Below are 25,447 nucleotides of genomic sequence, written 5' to 3'. Positions count from 1 at the left end.
AATGATAGAAATAAAATAAAAAACAATCAAAACAATGAGAATCAAATTTAAAGTAAAAACTAAATAAAATAAAATGATGAGGATGAGATTAAAAAAAAAATCTAACTTATAAAAGATAAAGAAAAGCAGCAAAATAGATAGAAATAAAAAGAATGAAAATTAAATTTAAAATAAAATTAAAAAAAAATATAAAAAAAATTGAAAAAAAAATCACATTGTAAAAAGAAATAAATAGAAGGCAGCTTGTGTAATTTACCAAAAGGAAAAGAGAGTAAAGAAGGAGAGAATAATCCATCAGAACCGCACAATCTATCCTCTACCACCACACGAGCCACCGATAAGTTCTGGGTGCGCCGCACTAAAAAAAGCAGTGCTCGCCATAAGAGGAGAAAATTGACTTTTGTGATGGACATGCTTGTAAGTTTGTAACTTTTGAAACCCGCCTGAGAACAATTTGTGTGGTTCCTCTACCACCACACATTTGTTCCCTTCGCCTTAACCAATTTTAAAATTTATTTTTTTAAAAAAATAATTAAATATTAATTTAAAATAATAATAAAATATAATTTTTAATTTGAATATGAAGATCTTTTTCGCTTCGTATAAAGTATTTAAAGTCAAGGAACAAATTTAAAAGTATCTATCCATGTTGTCATGTATGTGGTAAGATTGTCAATTTCATTCTGTTTCGTTTAGAATGACTGAAATATTTCATACCAATTCAAAAAACAAAACAAAACGGAACAATTTTTATTTTATTTTAAATCTTGGTCCGTTCCGGAATTTTTAGCTAAATTTCAGCCGGAATATTCTGATTTCATTCCACATGTTCTGTTGCGCTCTTGAAAAGCCATTGAATTAAATTGAACCTTGTTCAATTTAATTAATTAAACCACCAAAGTATAAAAAACTCTTTTTCATTACTATTTTCAATAACAATGATATTAATAATAATATTGAAAATTATTATTATTATTTTCATTAACAATGATATTAATTTTTTAAAATTAGATTTATCACTAATATATATGGTTTATATTCATGTTGTTTTTTTTCATATTTATACTTTATAGGAATTTGAGCAAAATAAGAAATGCTTTAAATTCCATTAGCCTTGATAACATTGACCTAACTTTATATTTAAAATATTTGTGTTAAAACATTTTACTTTCATAATATTTTGATATTTTGTTTAAGTTGAATTACTTTAAGTTAAAGATCTATTTAATCTTGACTATTTTGAAATATTTTAAATTTTGAAATTAGATTCGTTTGGCATTGTGTTTGTATTGCATAATTTATAATTAATTTATCTTCAATTTGAATTATGCTTGTTCAATTATATATATATATATATATATATGAACAGTACAACCCCAAAACGGCACGCCGAAACACTTCGAAACTGAAACATTTCATTTCAATTAAAAAAATGAAACACTTACCGAAACGGAATTGATAACGTTGGTATGTGGCGATTAGAAGTAGGATATTTATTTTTTAAAAATATTTTTTATTTAAAAATATATTAAAATAATATATTTTTTTATTTTTTTAAAATTTATTTTAATATTCATAGTTTCATATATCAAAAGTATGATTTAAAAATATTTAAAAAATTAATTTAAAATTAAAAAATTAAAACTCAATACCGAATTAAAGGTGGCTAAACAAATCCGTAAATATATTTTTTATTTTTTATTTTTCATTCCCATAAAGCTTCCACCCCTTGAGCCAGCCAAGGGCCTTGATCTACCTCCCAGTCTTAATTTCTTACTTCTATTTTGTTTGTTCAGCGTCATTCTCTTATCTATCCAATTCATTATATACAGCACATATCCTCTAGCACACACGCACAAGAAAAGAGAACGTAAACAATGGAAATTTTTTACCTCAACCTCCTCTTTGCTGTCTTCTTCATTTCCATTATCGTTCACAAACATAGATCAAAATTCAAGCACCCTAACCTTCCTCCTGGCAGTTCAGGCCTCCCTTATATTGGGGAGACCCTTGAGCTCTTGTTGACAGGATGGAAAGGCCATCCTCAAAAGTTTTTCCTTGACCGTAAAGCTAAATACGCATCAGAAGTATTCAAAACAAACCTTTTCTGTCAGCCTGTAGCAGTTTTGTGTGGTGCTGCAGGTAACAAGTTCTTGTTCTCCAATGAGAACAAGGTTCTTAAAGCTTGGTATCCAGACTTTGTGTGCAAAATATTTCCCTCTTCAGTTCAGAGGTCACTCATTGAACAAGTTGATCGACTGCGCACTTTGCTCCCTGAATTTTTGAGACCTGATGCCTTGAAGAGATACGTTGGCATCTTCGATACGGTTGCCGGAAGACACTTTGCATCAGAATGGGAAAATAAAGAAGTTGTGGTTGTGTTCCCTCTGGCAAAGAGCTTTACATTTGGGTTAGCTTGTAGCTTGTTTCTTAGTATTGAAGACCCCGACCACATTGCAAAACTTGCTAGCCCATTTAACCTTGTAGTTTCCGGTATTTTTTCTATCCCAATTGATTTACCTGGAACTCCACTCAACCGTGCCATCAAGGCCGCAAACTTTATTAGAACAGAGCTTTTTGCGATTATTAAGCAAAGAAAAAAAGATCTAGCAGAGGGAAAGGCATCACCCAAGCAAGATATATTGTCACACATGCTGTTGGCATGCGATGAGAAGGGAGCATTTATGAGTGAGCTAAACATTGCTGACACAATTCTTGCACTATTAGCCAGTGCACATGAGAGCACCAGTGCAGCTTGTGCATTCATTGTCAAGTATCTTGCTGAGTTACCTCATATTTATGAGGGAGTTTACAAAGGTACGTGTTGTTCATAACTCCATACTCTTCCTTACAAATATCTTTATATAAAAAACTGTAACCAATAATTGAGTTACATATAATTTTGTTTATAATTGTATTAATAGGTGAAAATAATAATATAAAATCATCCATCAAGTTTCTCTTAATAGCTTAATATTCTATGTTGAGATCTTAATTATTTGATCATCTAACAATTTAATTTTTTAAAATAAGATGATTTCCCCCCCTCACAGTATAGTCTCTTTGATTAAATATTGATGGGCTTTCATTGATTGATGTGTAATGGTGAGCAAAATATTGTTTGACTTTTTTTTCTTAATTTCTCTTGTCAATAGAGCAAATGGAGATATCTGAAACCAAAGCTCCTGGCGATGAGTTGTTAAACTGGAATGATATTCAAAAGATGAGATATTCTTGGAATGCAATTCGTGAAGTGTTGAGACTTTGTCCAACCTTTCCTAATGTTAGAGAAGCCATCCATGGCTTCGATTTCAATGGTTTCTCAATTCCGAAGGGTTGGAAGGTAGGTTTTTTTCTAACTGTTGTTTGTGTGTTCTCTTTCCTTTTCTTTATGCTTATCGTTTTCCAAGTTTATCATCAACGACTACTCTAAAATGAATTTACAAATGATAGCTACCTAAATCCCAAAAAGGTAAAATAAATAAATATATAACATATAAAATTAAGAATGAGTCATTAGTTTTTTAAAAGACAATGTTGTTAGCTGATGCAGTAAGACTCTATACTATAATTAGTGGTTATTGATTGGTCCAAGGATCTAGCAACATCAAAATTTGACTGTCAAAGTCAGAGGCTCATTACTACGCTGACAATTATGCTGATGAAGCCGACATTCAACAGTCATAATCATTCATCAAAAGTTTTCTTTGTGGGCATGCATGCAGGTGTATTGGAATGCAAACTCGACGCATAGAAATCCAGAATACTTCCCAGAACCCGAAAGATTCGATCCTTCCAGATTTGAAGGGACCGGACCAGCTCCTTACACATTTGTTCCATTTGGTGGAGGACCCATGATGTGCCCTGGACAAGGGTTTGCTCGCCTAGAAATGCTTATTTTCATGCACAATCTGGTGAAAAGGTTCAAGTTTGATAAATTTGTTGCAGAAGAGAAGGTAATGTTTAGTCCGATGCCAATACCTGAAAAGGGAGTTCCCATTCGCCTCTTTCCTCACAGACCTTAGAGAACCAGATCCCCCCCTCCCCCGGGTTATCTGTACTTGCAAGTAAAGGGAAAAACAAATTTTTTTGTCATTAATCGTTATTTTTTATTTTTAATTCACTCTTGTCCAGCTGATATTTATTTCATCCATCACTTTTATTTTCTCTTTTTGTATCATATCATCTAGTTTTATTTCCTTGTGTTTATTTATTTAATTCCTGTTATTCCCTTGTTGATCTTTCTTTATATTGCTGCATTTTAAATTTAATGTTTAACATATTATTAATCAGTAATTTTGACATTCATAAATAACTTTACAATGAAAATCATTCCACAACAGAGTTTTAAAAGCTTAATTTCAAGATGATTTTCTAAAATAATTTATGAGACGAAAAATAATTCTAGGATCCCACCATACATTTTGGGGGATCTTAATAAAAATTTGGTATTGGAACATAAAAATAAATAATATTAATTATTAATCTCAACTTTACAATAAAAGTCATCAGACGATAGAAACAATTACTGAGCTTCATATTGCAGAGCTAATAATTTATCATTTTGATTTGTTCTACATTTTGATTTGATATAAAATAGATGAATGCCGGATGGGTGGAGAAAAGTCAATGCTATACAAGCATTCTCAGAGAAGGAGTAAAAATCCGAGACTCCTGTCTTTGACATGACCGGAGCCGATGAATCTAGATAATTTTGATAATATAAATAAAAAATAAATTAACTAATATATAAATTTGAAGTGTGTGTTTTTATATCAAATCATTAAACTATAAAATAATACACACACACGTGCTTTATGTTAATATCAACATATGTGTATATATTAAAAAAATATTAATTATAATAAATGTCATACTCACCTACACAGTTGGCATTCAACTAAAGTGGGCTGAGAGCTCCTTGATGCTTGCTTGCTTCTCTGTTAGCGACGTGGCTCATTTCTTTCCCTTCGTTTTTCTCTTCGCTTTTCTAGGAGGGAAAAAAATGGGAGGCGGGTAAAGAGTTGAACTCGGACACGAAGGCCATTAATATGAGTTGAACTAACGCATTAAGGAATTGCACCGCCGCAATACACCGTAGAACCAAACAAGGAGGAGAATAAAAATATCTAACTAAGGTCCCAACAACCAAATTTGGTTAGTCGTCATCTGGACTGGACTAAAAGCATGTTTATCATTGCCTGAACTATTGTTTGTTATTTTTTATTTATTTTAAATTAAATTTTTTTATTATTTGAATATTACCGGGATTGTTTGAGATGGTGATAGTAATCAATAATGTACTATGTCTATCAAAAATAAAATTTAAAAATAAAATATATTATTTTAATATATTTTTAAATAAAAAATATTTTAAAAAATAACATATTTTCAAACATTTTTTAAATTAAAAATATATTAAATTATTGTTTTTAATTTTTTTAATCCTCAACATCATTATATTTAAATTATTATAAAACACTTGAAAAATATTAATTTAATATATTTAAAAAACTTCAAAACCAGGTGACCTATAAAAATAAATAATCTCCAAATGTGTAATTAGTAATGTGATGAAAAATGTTTTTGCAAAAATGTTTTTAAATTTATGATGTATTAAAATAATATTTTTTATATTATTTTTATTTATAACATCAACATGTTTCATAAAAAATTATATAAAAATCTAAAATTTTTTTATATAAAAAATATTTTAAAACACGAGTTGAATAGAAAAAAACAAACACCTTGTGATTTACTTTTAAATCAAATCATGTATTTGGATACGGGTCAAATCAACCTTCCCACTCCTAATCAAAGGCAGTTTTAATCACGTCATAATAACATTCATGCGAACGTTTGGTTAGAAATTAGAAATAGAAGAGATGGATGAAATAAATGGAAATACCATTTTACCCCTGAAACTCAATGCTTCCCTTGCAACTGCAGGCGACAAAATCATCGGTGCACAGAAGTAATCCACAGTGTAGAATTAGTTTTTTTTACTTTTATTTTCATTTTAATTAAGAACCGAATTAGACCCACCATTTAATTTGACTCAGTACGTACCAAATGTAGCAATCTATTTAATCGAACAGCAACATAATTAGACCCAGCAGTTAATTCTAAGAAAACTGCTGGATTGTGAACTTGGAATCCTGCATGGTGATCCAATTGTTGCCCTATTCTGAACTTGCTCCAAGCAATCTCAGACCTCAAACAAGTAAAAGGCACATTGAACGAAAATTAGGCCTAGCTTTCATCCTTTTCTTTTATTTTTTTGGATTTGAAGAAACTTCATTTTTTAGAAAGTATATTTTATGGACTCAGGTGAGTGAGTAAAATTCTGACTATTCCAGATTTTTATAAGAAATACACGTCCTAACTCGAACTCAAAACTTGATGTGTAAATTTTAAACTTTTTACCATCACGTTTCAGCCTTTTATCATCACGCTTCATCCTTTTCTTGCTAATAACTAAGGGCGTTTATCTTACCTCTGCATTTGCATTTTGGTATCTTTTCAAAAGACAAAAAAGGAACTTGCATTTTGTGAGACACTGGCTTTGATTGACACGAAATGCAGCGGATAGCAGGGGAATACAAGGACAGCAAGTGCATGCTGATCCAGAGAAATACAAATGCTTGATAGATATAAGCAATTTGAAGGCTGATGCATCTTTCGGTAAGAAACCTGAAGCTCTCAAGGTTCCTCTTCATCTGGTGAAACAGGGAATTCTCTGTCCTCGGTGACCTTGTTTCCCCGCATGGCTGCAAATACACCACTTGCTAGAGACAACTGTGCTGAAAAATTTGTGGTTGCCATACAGAACCATCTGTTAACAGAGGCAATAGTACCCAGAAAAAACGAAGCATCTGATTTCGAGAACAAATTTAAAGCCAGTTAAAATGTGTCATCTAGGGGTCATCCCGGCCAGCATGATGTCGAGATTTTGCATCATCTAATTTCAAGCTTTGTGAAACGCAGTCCACTTGCCTTTCGTTTGGACACTGTTCAAGATAATATGAACTCATCATTATCATTTAACAATGCATCATTTCTAGGAGTAAATCATCAGAGAAAATCATTCGAATCTCTTTTAGCCATCATGTTAATTGGAGAGTAACCCAAAAAAATTGAAAATTTTTTTTTTACTAAAATTTAATATGATTTGTACGTTTTGGATCGTTTTGATGTGCTGATGTCAAAAATAATTTTTAAAAAATAAAAAAATATCATTGACATGCATTTTGACACGAAAAGTTATTTGAAAAGCACTCGCAACCACACTGCCAAACACGCCATAAGTTAAACAACACAAATGCTAGTCAGAACAGGCATACTATATGAAAAAAACCCGTTTGGAAGTTTGATTGCAATTAGCATTTGCTTTTCAAAATATTTTTCTTCTAGAAATATATTAAAATAATAATTTTTATTTTTTTAAAATTAACGTATTAAAATAATCTAAAAATAATAAAAAAATATTAATTGAAATTAAAAAATAAAAAATAATTTTTTTAAAACATAAAAATAATCAAGGCAGAAGTTCACGACAACAAGAGCCGAAGAAGAATCAGTAGCGGCAAGCTAGCAGAAGACAGCGGTGGCATACCATTCTTATATACATTCTTCTTTTGGTTTATTTTATGCAGATACCACCATCAGCTGCCACGTTCCTTTCGTTAACTTGTTGGACAGAAGCTTTCACTTTCCTTGCTACGTTACTTGCATTTGATAGCTCTGACTTGCCTAAAACAGGAAAATATAGTAAGAAAAGACGGCAATTTAAAATATTAAAATTAAAGATAAATTGCAATAAACTTTCTGAATTACTGCAAAATAATAGATAACTCAACAAATTTAAAATTTGACAAAAACCGCTGCTTGTTGAAGAAAATATCACACAATTCCTATTTCATTTATAACCAAAATCACCTTAATTAAGGTTATGAGCATTTTAGGCACATAAGAAAATTTCTCATTTCTATAATTTTAAGATACTAAAAATGAGTATATTATTTTCTACGAAACCCTTTCAAATATTTTTTTTAATTTTTTAATTTATATAAAGTTATCATTACTGTTTAATTTCGTAAGATTTTCAAAGTCCTAACCCTCTTGATTATTAATGTTTTGATATTATATCACAAAATCATTAAATTATTGTTTCAGGTTTAAAAATAGTTTATATATTACTCTCCAAGAATCACTAAGTTAGTGCAATTTACCAAAAAAAAAAAAAACTGAATACAATTCCATTGCAGTTAATTTTCAATATATACTACTTACTTGTAGTTATTTTTCCATGACCTTTGGTACGAGGTGTGCTAGTACCAACCCCATTTGCCTCATTTCTCTTTTTACCTTTTTGGACAATTGATTTGGTCGTAGAAATCTTCTCCTTTTTCATAGCATCAGTGGCATTTAGTAGCTTTGAATTCCCTCCATCGATCAAGATCATTGTTACAAGATCTCAGTTTAAACTATTAAGTTGAGGAAATTTAATTGCTGTTTTTAATTATTTTTCAAAATAGAGAACTTACTGGGAATTTTGGTTTTAGGACCGTTGTTACAAGATGGGCTGGTAGCGACACCATTTGCCTCCTTTCTTGTATTACCTTGTTGGACAGTCAATCTAGAAGAAGTCGTCTTCTCCTTTTTTGTTGTATTTCTTGCTTCAAGTACCTTCGAATCACCTCCGACTGACCATTTTTACAAGATGTCAAATAAAACTACTTGAAATATAATTCAAGGGAAGTTATCTTTCAAAACACAGCACTACTTACCGGCAGTTGTTTTTCTTATAAGATGATTGTTCCTAGGTTTGTTGGTACCAACGCGATTTGCCTCATCCCTTTTGCTTCCTTGCTGGCGATGAGGTGATTGAGTTGCTGAAGTCTTCTCATTGCTCGTTCCATTACTTGCATCTAGTACGTTTGAATTGCCTCCAATAAGACCAACGGTCACACAAAGTTAATTTGAAGTAATTAATCAAATGAATAGAATCGATCAAATTCTAGTTTTTTTTCCGAAGCACTTCACTTACTGGGAGTTGTTTGAAGTGTCTTTGTTACAACACCACTACTGGCCTCACTCCTTTGGCAGTCTTGTTGGACGGTTGATTGTGTGGAAGAAGTCCTCTTCTCTGTTATTGCTTCACTTGCATTTGGAAGCTTTGAATTCCCTCCAACATGACTGATCTTGTCACAAGACCTGGTGTAGTGTCCAGCTTTATGGCACTTCCCACACTTCAAATTAAGATCCATAAAAAGTGAAATTAAAATTGGAAAATTATGCTGGCTATGATTTTTATTTGAAAGTTCGTATATGTACATATAATGTTTTAAAACATATCAAAAAGGGAAGCCCGAGCAGGTACCCGATACATACCATGACAAGATGTTTCTGGTTATAAGCACGAGTTTTGATCTTCTCTAGTGTCTCGGCAACTTCTTTCATTGATGGACGGAATTTGGGGTTACGAACGAGACATCTCAGAGCAAGCATTGCTATTTCTGAAGCCTGCCCAGTAACATACTTCCCCTCCAACCTGGAGTCCATTATGCCTCTCAACCTGAATCTATTACTTAGATATTTCTCGGCCCATTCCCCCACGGTTTGATCATCATTGATATTTTTTGTTAATCTTGAACCAGTTAGCAGCTGAACCAAAACAACACCAAAGCCATAAACATCGCTCTTCACACACAACTCCCCTAACCAAACCAATTCGATAAAATCAATGTCATGACAAAGCTTAGCAGTTAGCAGAAGTTAATAATTAACAAGTTAAGAAGATCGAGACAAATTGGCATAGGAGCTTTGCCCAGAACAAAATCCAATCATAAAAATATCATTAATTAAATTCTTTGCATTAATCGGCAGTTTCATTGTTAATACTTGTTTTGTTCTGTATTCCCTTCGTATAATTGTACTGATTACTGAATTTTGTTCGGTGCTTTTGCTCTGTGGTTGCTTTTTTTATCTAAATAAATAAATAAATCTTACAAGTACGCAAGGTACAAGAAATTACCAGTCTGAGCATAAAGAGGATCCATATAACCATATGTGCCAACAATTCTATCTTCTTGTATATATTCATCATGCTCTCTCAAGGGTGCAGGTGCTTGGATTGCCAGTCCAAAGTCTGCTATCTTCGCAGTATAGGACTAGAGAAACATTGGGGTTAGGTAGCGTAGATTTCCATTTTGGAAAGATAATCCAACAGTTTCTTTTCAATTGCTGAGTCATGAATAATTGTACCAATAACGTGATGCTTACAACATTAATCAGTTCTTCAGATTGCCAAAATTGCTAGAAAAGTCATGACGCATCAGTGGAAATAAATGACTCAACCATGAAAACTAGGTAAAGGAGGAAAACAAAAGCAAGACAATAGCAGAAATATAGATGCAGAGAGATATGATAAATGTACACAGAGAAACAATCAGGTGAATATGCAGTGATGTTGGCACTAGCAAGCAAACAGAAGCACTAGCAGAAATGTAAAGTTTTGTTATGCAAACATGGTCAGTAGAAGTAATCTCACTGAAAAGATGTATCAAGAAACTATTGTTTTGTCTGAACTGGGTGACCTTTCTATATGTTACTGCATGCTATTTGAAAAATCATACAGAATTTACCTTATCAAGTAGTATATTTGAGGGCTTCATATCTCTGAAAATTACTGGGTGCTCTAATGTATGCAAGTAAGACAGTCCTTCAGCAATTTCTATCGCGATTTTAAGCCTAATTTCCCATGAAAGTACTCGTTCTGGTTTCTCTGTAACAGGAGAAACATGTGTGTTAGGAACAAAAATAAGGTGGTACCCGTTGAGTTTGATATTGTAGTATACAACTCCAAATTGAGAATAATAAGATTTTCTCCTTACTGGAAAATAAATGGTAGTCTAAGCCGTGTTTTTGCATGTATTCATAGACAAGGATCTTCTCTTCATTTGCACGACAAAAACCCAAAACCTTCAAAATGTTCGGATGAGACACCATTCCCAGTAAACTGATCTCTGTCTGTACCAATAAATGATATGGCAAGTAAGAGGACAAACGGTTTGTTACCTGACTACCGTAAGCACTTCAAGGGTAATTTACTACATGGATTCAGTTTATATAGGGAAAATTAATCATGCTGCTGGACATCATACGAGTTAATGGATTCGTATATAATTGAAGAGTGAATTATAAGGTCAATAAAAACAAACAAACCGCAAATTCTAGATATCCTTGTCTGCTGCGTCCAGATAATCTCTTGACAGCAATTGCTCGGTTCCTAGCACCCTTAGCTGGCATCTGCTCCTTGAGCCAACCCTTGTAGACATTGCCAAAACCTCCCCTTCCAATCAGCAGATTCATACTAAAGTTGAAGGTCGCTGCCCTCAACTCTTCATATGTGAAATCTCTCAACTTTGAATTGTCTAATGCACCAAGTATTACGTTGTTCTCACCCGAAAGAGGTGCATTAGACATCCATGTTGAAATACAGGCAGTTACCATTGTGAAACAGCAGCTGTATTCAGCGGAATCCATAGGAGATGCATCAACTGATTACAAGAGCAAATTCTGAGATAGGATTTGAGGCCTTGTGCAGAGATAAAAATGGACTTGCTATTAGACTTAGATTATTCAAAAACTTATTGGCATAGAATTATATATGAATCCCAGCATTCAATTGGGTGGGGACTGATACAGGAGGATCTCAACAGTCAGATATGAATCCATTACAATTAAAGCTTAACAAACACATTTATGGATGAGATGAACAGGTTCAAGTTCAAGAAGAGGTCTAGCAGCAGTAAACAACCTATTTGATGGAAATGAGCATAACTTTTGATCCCACGATTGTATTGTCCTCAAATTTTCAAGAGATTCCACATGCTCTATTCTAGAGTGAGTCGGCTTGCTACATTCAGCCAAGGTCAGGAAGACCTTCAAATTAGGCCTTGAAGATGCCTTTTTTTTCTAGTTTGTGTTTTTTTCCTAATTAATTTTTTATTTTGACTTTTAATTTTCCTATATGTCTAGGATTCTTTTTTCCTTTCTGGCTGAGGTCGAAGATTGACTTATTTAAGCTATTGCAGACCTCTTTTATGGAGGAGATTTTGGCAGATTATATTTTAATTGAGAATAAACAGAGTGGATATGGTCTATCTAGCCCTTTTGGCAAATTTTGTCTTCCTATTCTCTTTGATTCCTAATCTATTTGGTTCAGGTTGCGTTAGGGACTCTGCATATCCTGAGGCATTGTTAAATCTATGCAATTAATATGTAAAGAAAAAAAGAAAGAGTGAAATGAGATATCTCTCAAAACACGAACAAAATGAACAAGGCCAGGTGCAAATACTAAGTTAAGGAAGCACAAAAGGAAGAACATAAATCACGTGCATCAATGACAAGATACCATAAATTAATCTATATATGATGATAAACTAACCATCAACCAGTTTTAAGATGGAATCACGAGGGGAGTCCGAGTCCGAGTCTAGGTCTGGAACTGGGGCAGCAACGGAAGTTCGACTTAAAGTATGAGCTGCAAGACAATTCCAGTGAATCCCCATCCGTCTTTACAAGAATCAGTGATGACCTGCAGGATTAGAGAGAAACAGAGAAGGTCTAGAGAACAGATTTTGTTTAGACTTATGTGGATACTACGTTTTCTGCAATGACGTGTTGATTTTTTCAATGACTACAGATATAATTTCATCTTTATTCAAGCATTTTCAACCAGAGAAGTCTTTCTAGACGTGTATACTTTCTTCGAGGCAAGTGCCGCGCACTTGCTTGGAAGCACCTCAACTTTTCCAACACTGAGAGTTTCCTTTTTCGATCGATACATCCACCAATTCAATGTTTCGAAACCATAGATATTAAACTAGGGCCGGGGGTAGAGCTGGATAAGGGCCAAGTATGGTCGACCTGAGAAATTAAAAAAATATATATTTAAGATTTTAATATTTTACAAGAAAAAATTAAAAATATTTTATGTATATTTAGGTTATATATAGCCATTACATATAACAAAAAAATAAAAAGCATTCGATGTAGTTTATATATACAGTTATTCCATAAAAAAATTTAAAAAATGTCAAGGTTTTTTTTTTTAATAAATAAATGCTGCTATGCATGTATAGTATATATAATTGCTTGAAATGCATTATAATTAACATGTAATTGCAATGAGATTTTACTCAAATGCTTGCTGCAGTGACCTCCCATTTTCTGTTAGAAGGGGACCTGATTGAGAAAAGACTTTGGCACATTTTTTTAAACAAATCTTCAACCAGATAATTCTTGGTTAAAGATATAAATCGTGTGTTCTATACAGAAAAAGGATCGCAGATTAGGTGTTGGGTATACAACCAAAGTCCCACATTGGCTAGAAATGGGGAGGATCATGGGTATATAAGAATGGACAAATATCTCCATTGGTATGAGGCCTTTTGGGTATAGCCCAAGAGCAAATCCATGAGGGCTTAGGCCCAAAGTGGACAATATCATACCAATGTGGAGATAAGTGGTGTCCATAGTCCTTACAAGTGGTATCAGAGCCAGGCCCCGGAGTTAGCCATGATGGATGAATCCTCGGAATGCCGAACAGAAGGTGGTGGGCCCCCAATCACGATGTAATCCATGGATCAGCTCTATTGGATAGGCGGTGTGCTCCTTTCATGGACGTGTCCTGATCCCAACACGGTGAAGAGGAGCTGACCTAGAAAGAGCAAACTCTCAAGTCAGGTAGTGCTCTCCGGATGCTTCATGGACGTGTCCTGACCCCAACACGGTGAAGTAGAGAATGAAGAATCCTGGTTGGTTGAGAGTGGATGGATGAATGATCGGTTTGAGGGGAGGCTCGGTGGTCCTTTGTTTGAGGGGAGGATTGTTGGGTATACAACCAAAGTCCCACATTGGCTAGAAATGGGGAGGATCATGGGTATATAAGGATGGACAAATATCTCCATTGGTATGAGGCCTTTTGGGTATAGCCCAAGAGCAAATCCATGAGGGCTTAGGCCCAAAGTGGACAATATCATACCAATGTGGAGATAAGTGGTGTCCATAGTCCTTACATTGGGGACTAATACTAGGTTAGTCCTATCATTTTCCAATCTTATTCTCCTTTAATTTCTGGTTGTGCCTCCAATAATTCCACTTAAACTTTTTATTTATTTATTTTTACAAAGCAGAGGTTATAACTTTAACTTTTGATAATGCGATTCAAAAATAAAAAAAATATATATTTTAATATATTTTCAATTAAAAAATATTTTTGCAAAAACATTATCAGCCATATTATCAAGTACGCAACTGGGACAAGGAGGACATGCATTAATATGAGTTGAACTACAGCTCATTACGGTCAAAGAGTAACGCATTAAAGAATTACACTCACCGCAATACACAGTAGAACCAAACAAGAAGGAGAATAAAAAGACATAATTATTTCTTCGCTCCGGAATAACTAATGGACTATTCAGTGCCGGAGTCGAAAAGAATTCCTTGATTAATTGATTGTACAGAAACTTTATGGAAGTGCTTCATCTGCATCCTGTTCTAATTATAAACTAGAGGATAATAGTGATCATGTCGACAAGGCTTCTGGTTCATCCTTAGTGCTGTTATATCGAGCTCCAATCTTTGTCAAGGTCTCGGCAACTTCTTTCATTGACGGGCGGAAAAGGGGTACCGCCTGAAGACATCTAACAGCAAGTCGACCTATTCGTAAAACTTGTTTTACTGGGTATTTTCCATCCAACCTGGGGTCCATAAAATTTCTCACCTTTCTTCTATCTGATAGAAATGGTCTAACCCAGTTCACTAAATTTATTTGCTGACTCGGACGGCTTTTATCATATGCTCGTAAGCCTGTTAGCATCTCCAACAAAACAACTCCAAAACTATACACATCACTCTTCAGATACAAATTCCCTGATCAATCAAATAGAATCAATGTTAGGGTAGATTCTGATAGCATGTTTTCAATCAACCACTACTATGAAATGGGATTTTAGTAGCAGTTGTTCGTTAGCGAGTTTGAGTAAACTGTCATTACAGATACATAGTTATAACAATTGTAATAAGAATAAAGAAACATGCCGTTAAAGACTTGATAAAATGCCATTATAATTGAATTTTGTTGTGGTGAACTGCTTTAGAGTAATTACAATGTTATAAATTGAGATTGGAAGTTTGAATGAACTGTAAAGCGAAACATCATTCAGTCATTGAGGCATCCCAGTTAAGAAATAAACAACTAAATTACCTGTAGCAACATACTCAGGAGCAGCATAGCCAATTGTGCCCATAACATGTCCTGATACATACGATTCACCGTCTGCAGGTCCCCATTTTGCCAAGCCAAAATCCGATAACTTTGGAGTGTAAGACTGCAGAAGATTTGATGTAGAAGGAACTTAATGTCTTATGAATCATATTATAATACCTTCTTAAATATTTTTTCCAACTCTCAAGCAAGACTTTACTCGTTCGGCATTTCCCTTTGCCACCAATGACAGGGCGAATCACAGTTGCTAGTGGTTAAGATTGAACTTTGCAGGGAAGGGGATTTTTTAAGAAAATAGATCAACATGAAGCAAAACTTTCAGGTAAAAATGGTGAGAAAATATTCGCATCATGAAACTGCCTTTACTGAATGAGTTTGTCATACCGTGTTTGGTTGATAATGCAGATTATAAAGAACTTTACCTCATCAAGCAATATATTTGAGGTCTTGAAATCTCTGAAAATTATCGGTTTCTCCATTGTATGCAAGTAAGCAAGGCCTTGAGCCGTTCCTATTAAAACCTTAAGCCTTGTCTCCCACGAAAGCATTCGATCAGGGCCCTCTGCATGAGTATAAAATGGAGCGCAAGAGAACTAAATGAGTTTATTTCATCTACAGAACACACGATTGGGATCATAGACTAGGACTCTAGAATTCATTGCTTGTTCTTACTTCCAAACAAATGGTAATTTAAGCTGCCCTTTTTCATGAATTCATAAACAATAACATGCTCCTCATCTTCTCGACAGTATCCCAACAGCTTTACAACATTAGGATGAGAAAGCCTTGCCAAGAAACCCACCTCTGTCTGCACCAGAAAAATGGCTACCGAATTAGTATATTATGCCCTTTCTAAGGACTGTTGTTACCAATTTCTTCATTCTTATATATCGCATTTGTAAACAGGACTTGATCATAAGTAGTTTGGAAAGAAACTAGCAGCTAAGCTATCTATCAACCAAGGCAAAAGACCCATCAAACCAAGTGTTTCAATCTGAGCTAAACGTGCAAATGAAGAAACCTAAAGGTTGGCACATTAAGAGATAAACAACAAAACAGAATTACCCGCCACTGTCGATATCCTTGCTTGCTTTTGGAATCCAATCTCTTGACAGCAATGGGCCTTTTCCTTGTTCCCTGAGATGCTACCTTCTCCTTGAGCCAACCTTGATAGACCTTTCCAAAACCACCTTCTCCCAGCACCATATTGCTACGAAAATTCAAAGTTGCTGCCTTCAATTGCTCAAATGTGAAAGCTCTTAACTTTGAGTCTGATCCAGATTCCACATCCGGAAGGGCCTCATCATCTACAGAAACTAGGAATTCGTTGTCATCAGGGACATTGCCCCAAATAGCTGCAATAGCATCGCTTGCTTGATAAATCCATGTCGTTAAATTGGTGGTTGCCATAGAGAGCCAGCTGCTTCCAGAGACATTGCTACCCCCGAAAGATGTATCATCTGATTATATTACTTACACTATTAAACCAAACTTTAATTGAAGGATTGACTAATGAGATAATTGCATTAGTAAGTTTACGAATAACAGATGATTGAAGTGCTAACAGTTTCAAAAACAAACCAAAAACAGCAATAAATCACAGGATTGAGTTAAACTAATGGTTGGAAACTAACCATCAAGATGCCCTACAGAGCTAGGAGCTGCGTCTGGGTCAAAGAATAAGGCGAAGGCGGGGGCGGGGGCAGCATCTGAGGGAGGAGGGGGATCAACAGGGGTTGGATTTGACTTATCAGAAGTCCGACTCCAGCAAATCCCCATCAAAAGAATTGTGTCTTCGTTGAATCAACAATCTCTTTGATGATTGACATAGAGAGGGCAGATGGGCTTCTGTCATTTCTAATAAAAACAATTTGTATCGAATCTAAGGTCCCAACAACCAACTTCGGTTAGTCGTCAGCTTTAATTGAGCAGAAAAGGCCCAACCCGCCAGAACCAGCAGCTTAAGAGCATGATTATCATTGCCGGTGGACTCTTGTTTGTTATTTTTTTATTTTAAATTAAATATTTTTATTGTTTGGATGGTGGTCAGAAGATTAAAATTATTTATAGATCCGGTGGAATGGTTTTCTGTCAAGAAAAGAAGGTGAATTTCCATATATTTCAATTTCCATTCCTTTCCACAACATGTTGCTGAGCTCATCTGACACGATAGTAGTACTTAACATCATATCTATCGATAGTAGTAGTTAATCATTTTGATTTGTCTTACCACAGCATAAAGTAAAATTTTTAAATGATATAAAATAGATGAATGCCAGATGGTGGAGGAAAGTCAAGGCCGCTAACTATAATTGACCATTACATAAAAGTCAAAGTGAAATAATAAAAACACCCTAGATCCAGGTTCCAGAAAAACAAAAGTGCAACGATAGCAGCGAAGTAATTACATTCTTCAACAAAAACTAAAAAACCCAAAACACCCTTGCCTATAGGTTATAATTTTTGTTTTTAAAAGATAAATTACTAATTAATTTTATTACACAATGAAAACATGAAAAGATTGATTTATCCTAGATAATTTGTAATGCCATTTCAACCCATGAAAATACCATTTTGCTCCTCCCTTGCAATTGTAAAGGGTAAAAATCATCTATAATATATTGTAGTAATTCACAATATACTGTTTCGTGGTAAAAGATTGAGTAGAATTAGTTTTTTTTTTTTTTTTTATTTTAATACGTTCTCCAATTTATACAAGTCCTTTCATAAAAAAAAAAAATTCCTTCAAAACCGAATTAGACCCACCATTTGATTTGAATAACTACGTACCAAATGTAGCAATCTATTTAATCGAACAGCAACATAATTAGACCCACCAGTCAATTCTAAGAAAACTGCTGGATTGTGAACTTGGAATCCTGCATGGTGGTCCAATTGTTGCCCTATTCTGAACTTGCTCCATGCAATCTCAGACCTCAACAAGTAAAAGGCCTTCTTTCTTTTTGGTAATTAGGCTCAGCTTTTATTTTTTATTATTTTTTTTATAATTATAAGTGTTCAGACTAATACCACTGGTTTACATATTTCTCGATTAATTTTTCAAAATATTAAAATTAAGTATATCTCTAATGACTTGAGATAGCATTTATCTTACCTTTGTATTTGTATTTTGATATCTTTCCAAAAAAAAACAAAAAAACAAAAATAAAAACAAAAATAAAAATGCAGTGGATATCAGGGGAATGTATACAAGGACGCAAGTACAAGCTCCTAATTGATCCAGAGAAATACAAATGCTTGATACATATAAGCAATTTGAAGGCTGATGCATCTTTTGGTAAGAAACCTGAAGCTCTCAAGGTTCCTCTTCATCAGGTGAAACAGGGAATTCTCTGTCCTCGGTGACCTTGTTTCCCCGCATGGCTGCAATACACCACTTGCTAGAGACACAACTATGCTGAAAAATTTGTGGTTGCCAAATAGAACCGCTCTGCTGTTAACAGAGGCAATAGTACCCAGAAAAAAACGAAGCATCTGATTTCGAGAACAAATTTAAAGCCTTCTACATAATGAGATAAGATCAATAATTTACGAGAATGATATAATGTATGATAAATGACCATCAGTTAAATGTCCAGGAGAGGTGATATAATATATGATAAATGACCATCAGTTTAATTTTGGATTTTTAACCTTAATTTTAGATTTTATTATTATTATTATTTTCCCATCAGATTAGGAATTCTGATTTTGCTTCCTTGTAAGTTCGATTTTTAAACTCATTTAAAGGATTGTAATCTATTTATTTTTTTGACAAGTAGACTAATAATACAAGTTTTAATGGTTGGGTTGTCCCATTGGGAATGAAGATAGACTTAGAGCCTGTTTGGCTCTGCGGTTGAAACTGTGTTTGATCAAATTTTAAATTTTTTTTTTCTGTTAAAATTAAGTGCAGTTGGTATTTTTTGGATCGTTTTGATGTGCTGATGTCAAAAATAATTTTTAAAAAATAAAAAAACATCATTGGTATGTATTTCGATACGAAAAGCTATTTGAAAAGTAATCATTACCACACTGTCAAACACGCTCTTATTTATGACTTTTTAAAAAAAAAAAAGAAAAAAGAAAAACGGAGACTAACAAGAAGAAGAAAAATTAAAAGAGGTCATCCCGGCCAGCATGATGACGATATTTTGCGTCATCTAATTTCAAGCTTTGTGAGGAAGCAGACGAACTGGAAGTCCCATTTCTGGTTTTGGCGTTGGATCGAATACTATCTTCTCATCGAGAATCAATCTTTCAAATTTGAACCTCTTCACCAAGTTATGCATGAAAACAAGAATTTCTAATCGAGCATATTCATTTCCAGGGCACATCCTTGGTCCTCCACCAAACGGAATAAACGTGTAAGGAGCTGGTCCTTTCCCTTCAAATCTACTGGGATCGAACTTTTCAGGCTCAGAAAAGTATTCAGGATTTTTATGCGTTGAGCTTGCACTCCAATACAACTACAAGAACAATTTGTCAATTCAAAATTAGCACGGCCATGCTCCTGCTCAATGCTTGGTTGACATTGAAAAGTGCTTGAAACAAAAAAATGGGAGAAGTCAGTCTCTAGATTATGATAAATTCTCATTGATACAAATGAATTGGCATTTAGGCCCATGTGCCACTAAGAGTATATATATGCTTGGAAAAACAATATATTGAAGGACTAAATGATTTACAGTGAGAAAATGACTTGCCTTCCAGCCCTTCGGGATGGAGAACCCGTTGAATGTGAAGTCCTTGATGGCTTCTTTGAAGTTACCAATAAGCGGTGGTGAGAGTCTCAACGTTTCACAAGCTACATTCCATGAATATTTCATCTTTTGAATGTCATCCCAATTCAACAACTCACCAGGTGCTTTGGATTTAATGATCTCAGCTTGCTCTATCAAATTGTTTACATTTAAACAAGTTAGCTCTGGTCATAATGAAAATCTAACATTGACTTATTGAATAGCTATAGCACATTGGTTCTCCAAAACAACGTCAAAAATTCCAGGACAGACTGCAAGAAGAGAAAGTTGACAGTTACCCTTGTAAACTGCTTCATAGATATGAGGCATCTCGGCAAGATATTTGACAATGAAAGTACAAGAAGCAGCAGTGCTTTCATGTCCACCCATCAATAATGCAAGAATCTTGTCAGAAATCTGCACCTCATTCATGTACTTTCCATCCGCATCATTGCTTAACAGCATGTGTGACAAAATGTCCTGGGTTGGGGATGCCTTTCCTTCTGCAAGATCCTTCTTTCTTTGCCTGATAATGGCCAAAAGCTCAATTCTGATTAACTTTGAGGCCTTGATGGCTCGATTAAATGGAGTTCCAGGAAAATCAATGGGGATGGTAAAAATACCAGAGGTTATTTGGTTGAATGGGTGGGAAAATCTGGCTATGTGGCTGGGATCTTCAATACTTAGAAACAAGCGGCAAGCCATCTCGAATGTGTAGCTTTTTGCCAGAGGGAAGACAACCACCTCTGCTTTGTTTCCCCACTCCGAGGCAAAGTGTCTTTTGGTAACCATATCCATGGTACCTATATAACTCTGCAAGGCCTCAGGTTTCAAGAATCGAGGGAAAAACCTACGCATTCTTTTCGCTTCTTCTTTGGGTGACGTTTCTACTGCAGATGGAAATATCCTGTTCACAAAATCAGGCCACCATGTTTCAACAAGTCTGTTCTCATTGGAGAATAAGAACTTGTTTCCGGCAACACCATTTAACATCACTACAGGCTGGAGAAAAAGATTTGTTTTGAATATTTCTGATGAATATTTCCGAATGCGATCGAATATGAAGTTTTCTGGGCAACCTTTCCATCCTTTTGACAGGAAATCTAGGCTCTCTCCCACAAAAGGGAGGCCTAGATTGCCTGGAGGAAGGTTTTGGAGTTTATCGTGGTATCTGTGCTTGTAAATTATGGCAACGAGGGAGAGAATGATGGGGACAAAGAGGAGAAGGATGAAATAGAGAGTCTCCATTTCTTGAGAGTACTGCAACATGTTCCAGCTTCTTTGGTAGAGACTGCAACATGTTCTTAATGGATGGCCTATATATAGTAGAAAACAAATCTTTAGGTTGCGTTTTAGATACACCATTCACATCACAATATATGACAATTTTTGTTTTCTCGCACCATGTTATTATATCTGAATAAAAATTGATAATATGGATTATAAATTCACTTGTCTAATCCAATTGCTGAAAAATAATAACGAAGTTAATTAAGATTGTCGGTAATGATCATTTAAAAAAAATTAACATAAATGTGTTAGTGACAAAAAAATGAATCATAATTACATCAATTTGAGTATTCTGTTTAAAAATATATTTGTAATTATTTTTTAAAATATTTTTTATTTTAAAATATATTAAAATGATATTTTTTAAAAAAAAATTATTTTTGAGATTAACACATTAAAACGATTTAAAATATAAAAAAAATTAATTTTTTTAAAAATACAAGTTGCCCTGGATTTCCAAACACTAACGACCATTCCTCACCATCATCCTTATACATAGTTGAAATAAAATTTTAAGAAAAAATTTTATTTTTCCTAAAAAGTTCTATTCTTCAGTAGAAAGAAACTCGTCTTGAATTTGAAAACTTGGTTGGAAAATCATCTTTCACAGCAAACACTTCTGTTAACATAACGTTCCTATGACGAAACCTATGAAAATCCTCCTCCTCCACCATAAACAAATCTAACATAATATTCTTGGGACACAAGCTCCTCAGCTAGAAACCATCATCTACCATGAATACATCCAACATAATGTTTTTACGGCAGAACCTCCTCCATTGAAAACCAGCATTCACCGTGAACATATCCTCCAGGACTTCTAACCATGGCAATAAAAAAAAACCATCTTGAAAGTTGGTTTCCGATACCAGCTAAGATAGTAAAAAACAAAGGATAAGGAATATTATAATTCAGCAACAAAATCCACTTCATGATCAGCGGGAAAATAATAATTAGGATCCAATCCCTCCTCTATATACTAGTAGGTGCTAGCACAGAATAATGAGTTCAGCTTGGGCACATGTTTCCACATTCTGATTTTGTTAATTTGTTTATTCTTTTGGTTTTTGTGCCGGGATTATTTTCAAGATTACATCCACCACTCCGATCTGATCAAATAATATGGTATTCATGCTTCAACTAAAAGATTTGTGGCAGATTTAATTATCTCTATCGCTAGGTTTAATAATGGTTTAATGGAAAGTCCTTGCGGCAAGGATTCTATCACAACGAATCTTGAGGTTGCGAGATTAGGCAAGGCTTTATAAAAAAAGTTTTAACCTTTTGGGGTTTGGTGATTATTTGACTTTATATTAAGTATAAAAAACCTAGAGTTAAATACTACCATTTATATACATATTCTCTAATTAAATTAAAATTTTCAGTGTGTATATGTGTGTAAGTTTTAAGTTTAAATCATTTCTATTTAAAGAGTTGTATTAGTAAAAAATATAAAATTATTTATTGAGTTTTAGATAACATATTCAGTTTTTGAATAATAATAACCTCGTAAAAGGTAATTTATCAAGTAAATGTTAAAACTTTCTATTTGTATTTTTGTATTTTATAATTATTTTACTGATAATAATTTAAGAGCTAATAATATTTATTACAAGTAAAATCATGTTTTTTTTGTTTTTTATTATCCATTATATATTTATTAATTTCTAAGTGGTTGGATCTATATGTCATTTCGAGAGAAAATAAAATATCCAAATGATTTTTTTTTATCAAATCATTATTGTGATGCAAATAGAGGCAAAAAAGATTTAAGAAAATGTAGGCTTAAGTAAATCATGAATTACCTTGGTTGGTCCTTTTGAAAATACAGTGTTAGCGAAATTAAACCCAATTCTAATTGAAGTCATATTGCTACGTACTGTCATTAAAATTTGGAATTAAATGTGGATGAAACCTTTTAAATAAACCTTTTATTTCTAAGATGAAACCTCTTGAGTTTTTGTAATATTCTCATTCTTTTATATATATATATATATATATATAAGTTGATCCCACAGCTATATATTTGTATTTATTTATGTGGACAAAATCTCAAAGGGAAAAAATTAATAACGTGCATGTGGAGGATATTAAAACCTTGGAATATTTAATTGATTAATATATATATCTGGTTGACCTTGCTGTATTATGATCCCACACACAATCTTTTAGCAGGATTCTTAGAAATGCCAGCTTTCCATCTTAATAATTTCCTGATTCTTATTCTTTACTCTTAATTAAAAGGGCAATCTTTCTTTCTTTTTTTAATCAAAATTAACTTAAAAGAACCGCTTTTTAAATGACATAATTAAAAAGACAATATTTTTATAATTAAATCCATCTTTAAAACTAAAAAAGTTTGTTTGTAAGAAAATACTTAGATTTTATATTAACGATAAAAAAGCTAAAATCTATCATCTATGAAGATGATTTACTTATTTCAATTGTCTATATATGCAAAACAACAAGACTGAAAAAAAAAACTAGCGAAAACGTGTTTATTAACTAGAAATAAAAATTATATTCTTAAAAAAGTCGAGTTTTCTAATTCTCTAATTTTTCAAAATAATTGAAAAAATCTAATTAGTTGTTTTTCAAATTCTTCACCATAAAAAATGATAACATGTAAACAAAATTAAAAATGATCTATCAATACATTTACTTTTGTTTTCATTTTCTTTATAATACTCAACTAGCTAAATTTCTGCTTAGAATTACAATACTATATGTATATATAGTTGACTTTGCTGGGTTTTTTTACTACTATGATCCCATACACAATCTTTAAGTAGGATTCTTTGAAATGCCAGTTCTCCATCTATATAGTTACCCGATTCCTATTCTTTATTCTTAATTAAAAAGGTAATCTTTATATTGTTTTTTTATTTATCAAAATTAACTTAAAAGGCTTTTTAGTAACATTTCATTTTAAAAAATAGGAAAAGTTTGGATGTAAAAAAATATTTAAATTTTCTATCAATAATAATAAAAAAATTAATATTTACCATGTATTGAAATGATTTAACTATTTCAATTGTCTATGCATACAAAATTGACTTTAAAAACTAAATGAGTAGTTTTGGAAATTGAAGGAAATTATTGAACCTTGCATATTATTACTTGAATCAACAATTCTATTGAGCATTTTATAGGTACACAATTTATAAAATATGAGACAACAAAGGAGGTTTGGGATCATCTGCAAAGGTTATTCACACAATCAAATTTTACAAAACAGTATCAACTAGAGAATGATATACAAGCTCTTCATCAAAAAAATATGAGTATTCAAGAGTTTTATTATGTTATGACAGATCTTTGAGATCAATTGACTCTTACAGAATCGAAAAAATTAAAGGCATATGATACCCATATTGATCGTAGAGAGCAGCAACGATTAATACAGTTTTTAACAGTATTTTATAGTGATTTTGAAGGACTTAAAGATTCAATTCTGCATCGTTCTCCATTGTCTTTTGTTGACTCTGTTGTCAGTGTGTTATTGGCTGAAAAAATACGTCTTCAATCTTACTCTAAAAAGGGAATTCTATCTGCTTGGAATCCCTCTGTACTAGCAGTACCATTTAAGACATTCTTTAATCATCAAAATAAGCCTTACACAAGGGTTGCGTTCGACGAGTGCAGTTTTTATAAGCAAAAAGGTCATTAAAAGACTCAGTGTCTCAAGTTGAGACAGCAGAATCAAGCTTGGAAGCTTGACAGCCAGTCACAATCTAATGCTCATAGACCACCTCATGGTTATAAACCACCACACCACAATACTACTGGAGTAGCTTCATCAGGCTCTATCACCGATCCTAGTACTCTGACTGAGCAATTTCAGAAGTTTCTCTTCTTACAACCACAATCAATGTCCTCTTCTCCTTTCATAGGTCAGTTGCCTCATAATTCTTCAGGTATGTCACATTCTGAATGGGTTTTGGATTATGATGCTTCACATCATGTGTCTCCAGATTCTTCATCTTTCACCTATGTGTCCCCTTCGCTCTACATTCCTGTTATGACTGCTGATGACACTCTCTGCCTTTAACAAGTGCTGGTTCTGTTGTCACACCTCTCTTGTCTCTCTCTAATGTTTATCTTATTCCAAAACTCA

The 25,447-nt window shown here is 33.5% G+C and overlaps 4 protein-coding genes across 7 annotated transcripts; 1 reads left to right on the top strand and 3 right to left on the bottom strand.

Annotated features, from left to right (window-relative positions):
- The first annotated feature begins 1,778 nt into the window (after positions 1 to 1,778).
- LOC133673707 (beta-amyrin 28-monooxygenase-like) lies at positions 1,779 to 4,237 on the top strand. Its single transcript, XM_062094575.1, has 3 exons — positions 1,779 to 2,817; positions 3,156 to 3,343; positions 3,726 to 4,237. The coding sequence occupies exons 1-3, from the start codon at positions 1,878 to 1,880 to the stop codon at positions 4,023 to 4,025; spliced, it is 1,428 nt and encodes a 475-aa protein (XP_061950559.1). The 5' UTR covers positions 1,779 to 1,877; the 3' UTR covers positions 4,026 to 4,237.
- A 2,291-nt stretch (positions 4,238 to 6,528) lies between these two features.
- On the bottom strand, positions 6,529 to 12,850 carry LOC133674193 (probable serine/threonine-protein kinase PBL2). Of its 3 annotated transcripts, none has more exons than XM_062095207.1 (12): positions 12,452 to 12,849; positions 11,227 to 11,561; positions 10,896 to 11,031; positions 10,647 to 10,786; positions 10,037 to 10,172; positions 9,394 to 9,719; positions 9,050 to 9,251; positions 8,790 to 8,948; positions 8,547 to 8,705; positions 8,293 to 8,445; positions 7,616 to 7,752; positions 6,529 to 7,010 (listed from the first exon to the last, which is right to left on the bottom strand). In XM_062095207.1, exons 1-11 carry the CDS (start codon positions 12,573 to 12,575, stop codon positions 7,643 to 7,645), a joined length of 1,980 nt encoding a protein of 659 aa, XP_061951191.1. In that variant the 5' UTR covers positions 12,576 to 12,849; the 3' UTR covers positions 6,529 to 7,010; positions 7,616 to 7,642. The 3 variants fall into 3 exon arrangements, with proteins under 3 accessions (XP_061951191.1, XP_061951192.1, XP_061951193.1); XM_062095208.1 differs by having other exon boundaries at positions 11,227 to 11,599; positions 12,452 to 12,591; XM_062095209.1 differs by lacking the exon at positions 10,037 to 10,172 and having other exon boundaries at positions 9,394 to 9,666; positions 12,452 to 12,850.
- A 1,576-nt stretch (positions 12,851 to 14,426) lies between these two features.
- Positions 14,427 to 17,220, bottom strand: LOC133674897 (probable serine/threonine-protein kinase PIX13). The gene is made up of 6 exons (XM_062096191.1): positions 16,933 to 17,220; positions 16,364 to 16,758; positions 15,971 to 16,106; positions 15,721 to 15,860; positions 15,278 to 15,401; positions 14,427 to 14,943 (listed from the first exon to the last, which is right to left on the bottom strand). Exons 1-6 carry the CDS (start codon positions 17,075 to 17,077, stop codon positions 14,597 to 14,599), a joined length of 1,287 nt encoding a protein of 428 aa, XP_061952175.1. The 5' UTR covers positions 17,078 to 17,220; the 3' UTR covers positions 14,427 to 14,596.
- A 2,090-nt stretch (positions 17,221 to 19,310) lies between these two features.
- On the bottom strand, positions 19,311 to 21,345 carry LOC133674798 (beta-amyrin 28-monooxygenase-like). Of its 2 annotated transcripts, XM_062096049.1 has the most exons (4): positions 20,664 to 20,749; positions 20,340 to 20,566; positions 20,005 to 20,192; positions 19,311 to 19,767 (listed from the first exon to the last, which is right to left on the bottom strand). In XM_062096049.1, the coding sequence occupies exons 2-4, from the start codon at positions 20,503 to 20,505 to the stop codon at positions 19,468 to 19,470; spliced, it is 654 nt and encodes a 217-aa protein (XP_061952033.1). In that variant the 5' UTR covers positions 20,506 to 20,566; positions 20,664 to 20,749; the 3' UTR covers positions 19,311 to 19,467. The 2 variants fall into 2 exon arrangements, with proteins under 2 accessions (XP_061952033.1, XP_061952032.1); XM_062096048.1 differs by having other exon boundaries at positions 20,340 to 21,345.
- Positions 21,346 to 25,447: the final 4,102 nt, after the last annotated feature.

This window comes from Populus nigra, chromosome 15 (genome assembly GCF_951802175.1).
Source record: "Populus nigra chromosome 15, ddPopNigr1.1, whole genome shotgun sequence".
NCBI classification, from domain to species: domain Eukaryota; kingdom Viridiplantae; phylum Streptophyta; class Magnoliopsida; order Malpighiales; family Salicaceae; genus Populus; species Populus nigra.
This window is presented reverse-complemented; position numbering and strand designations above follow the sequence as displayed.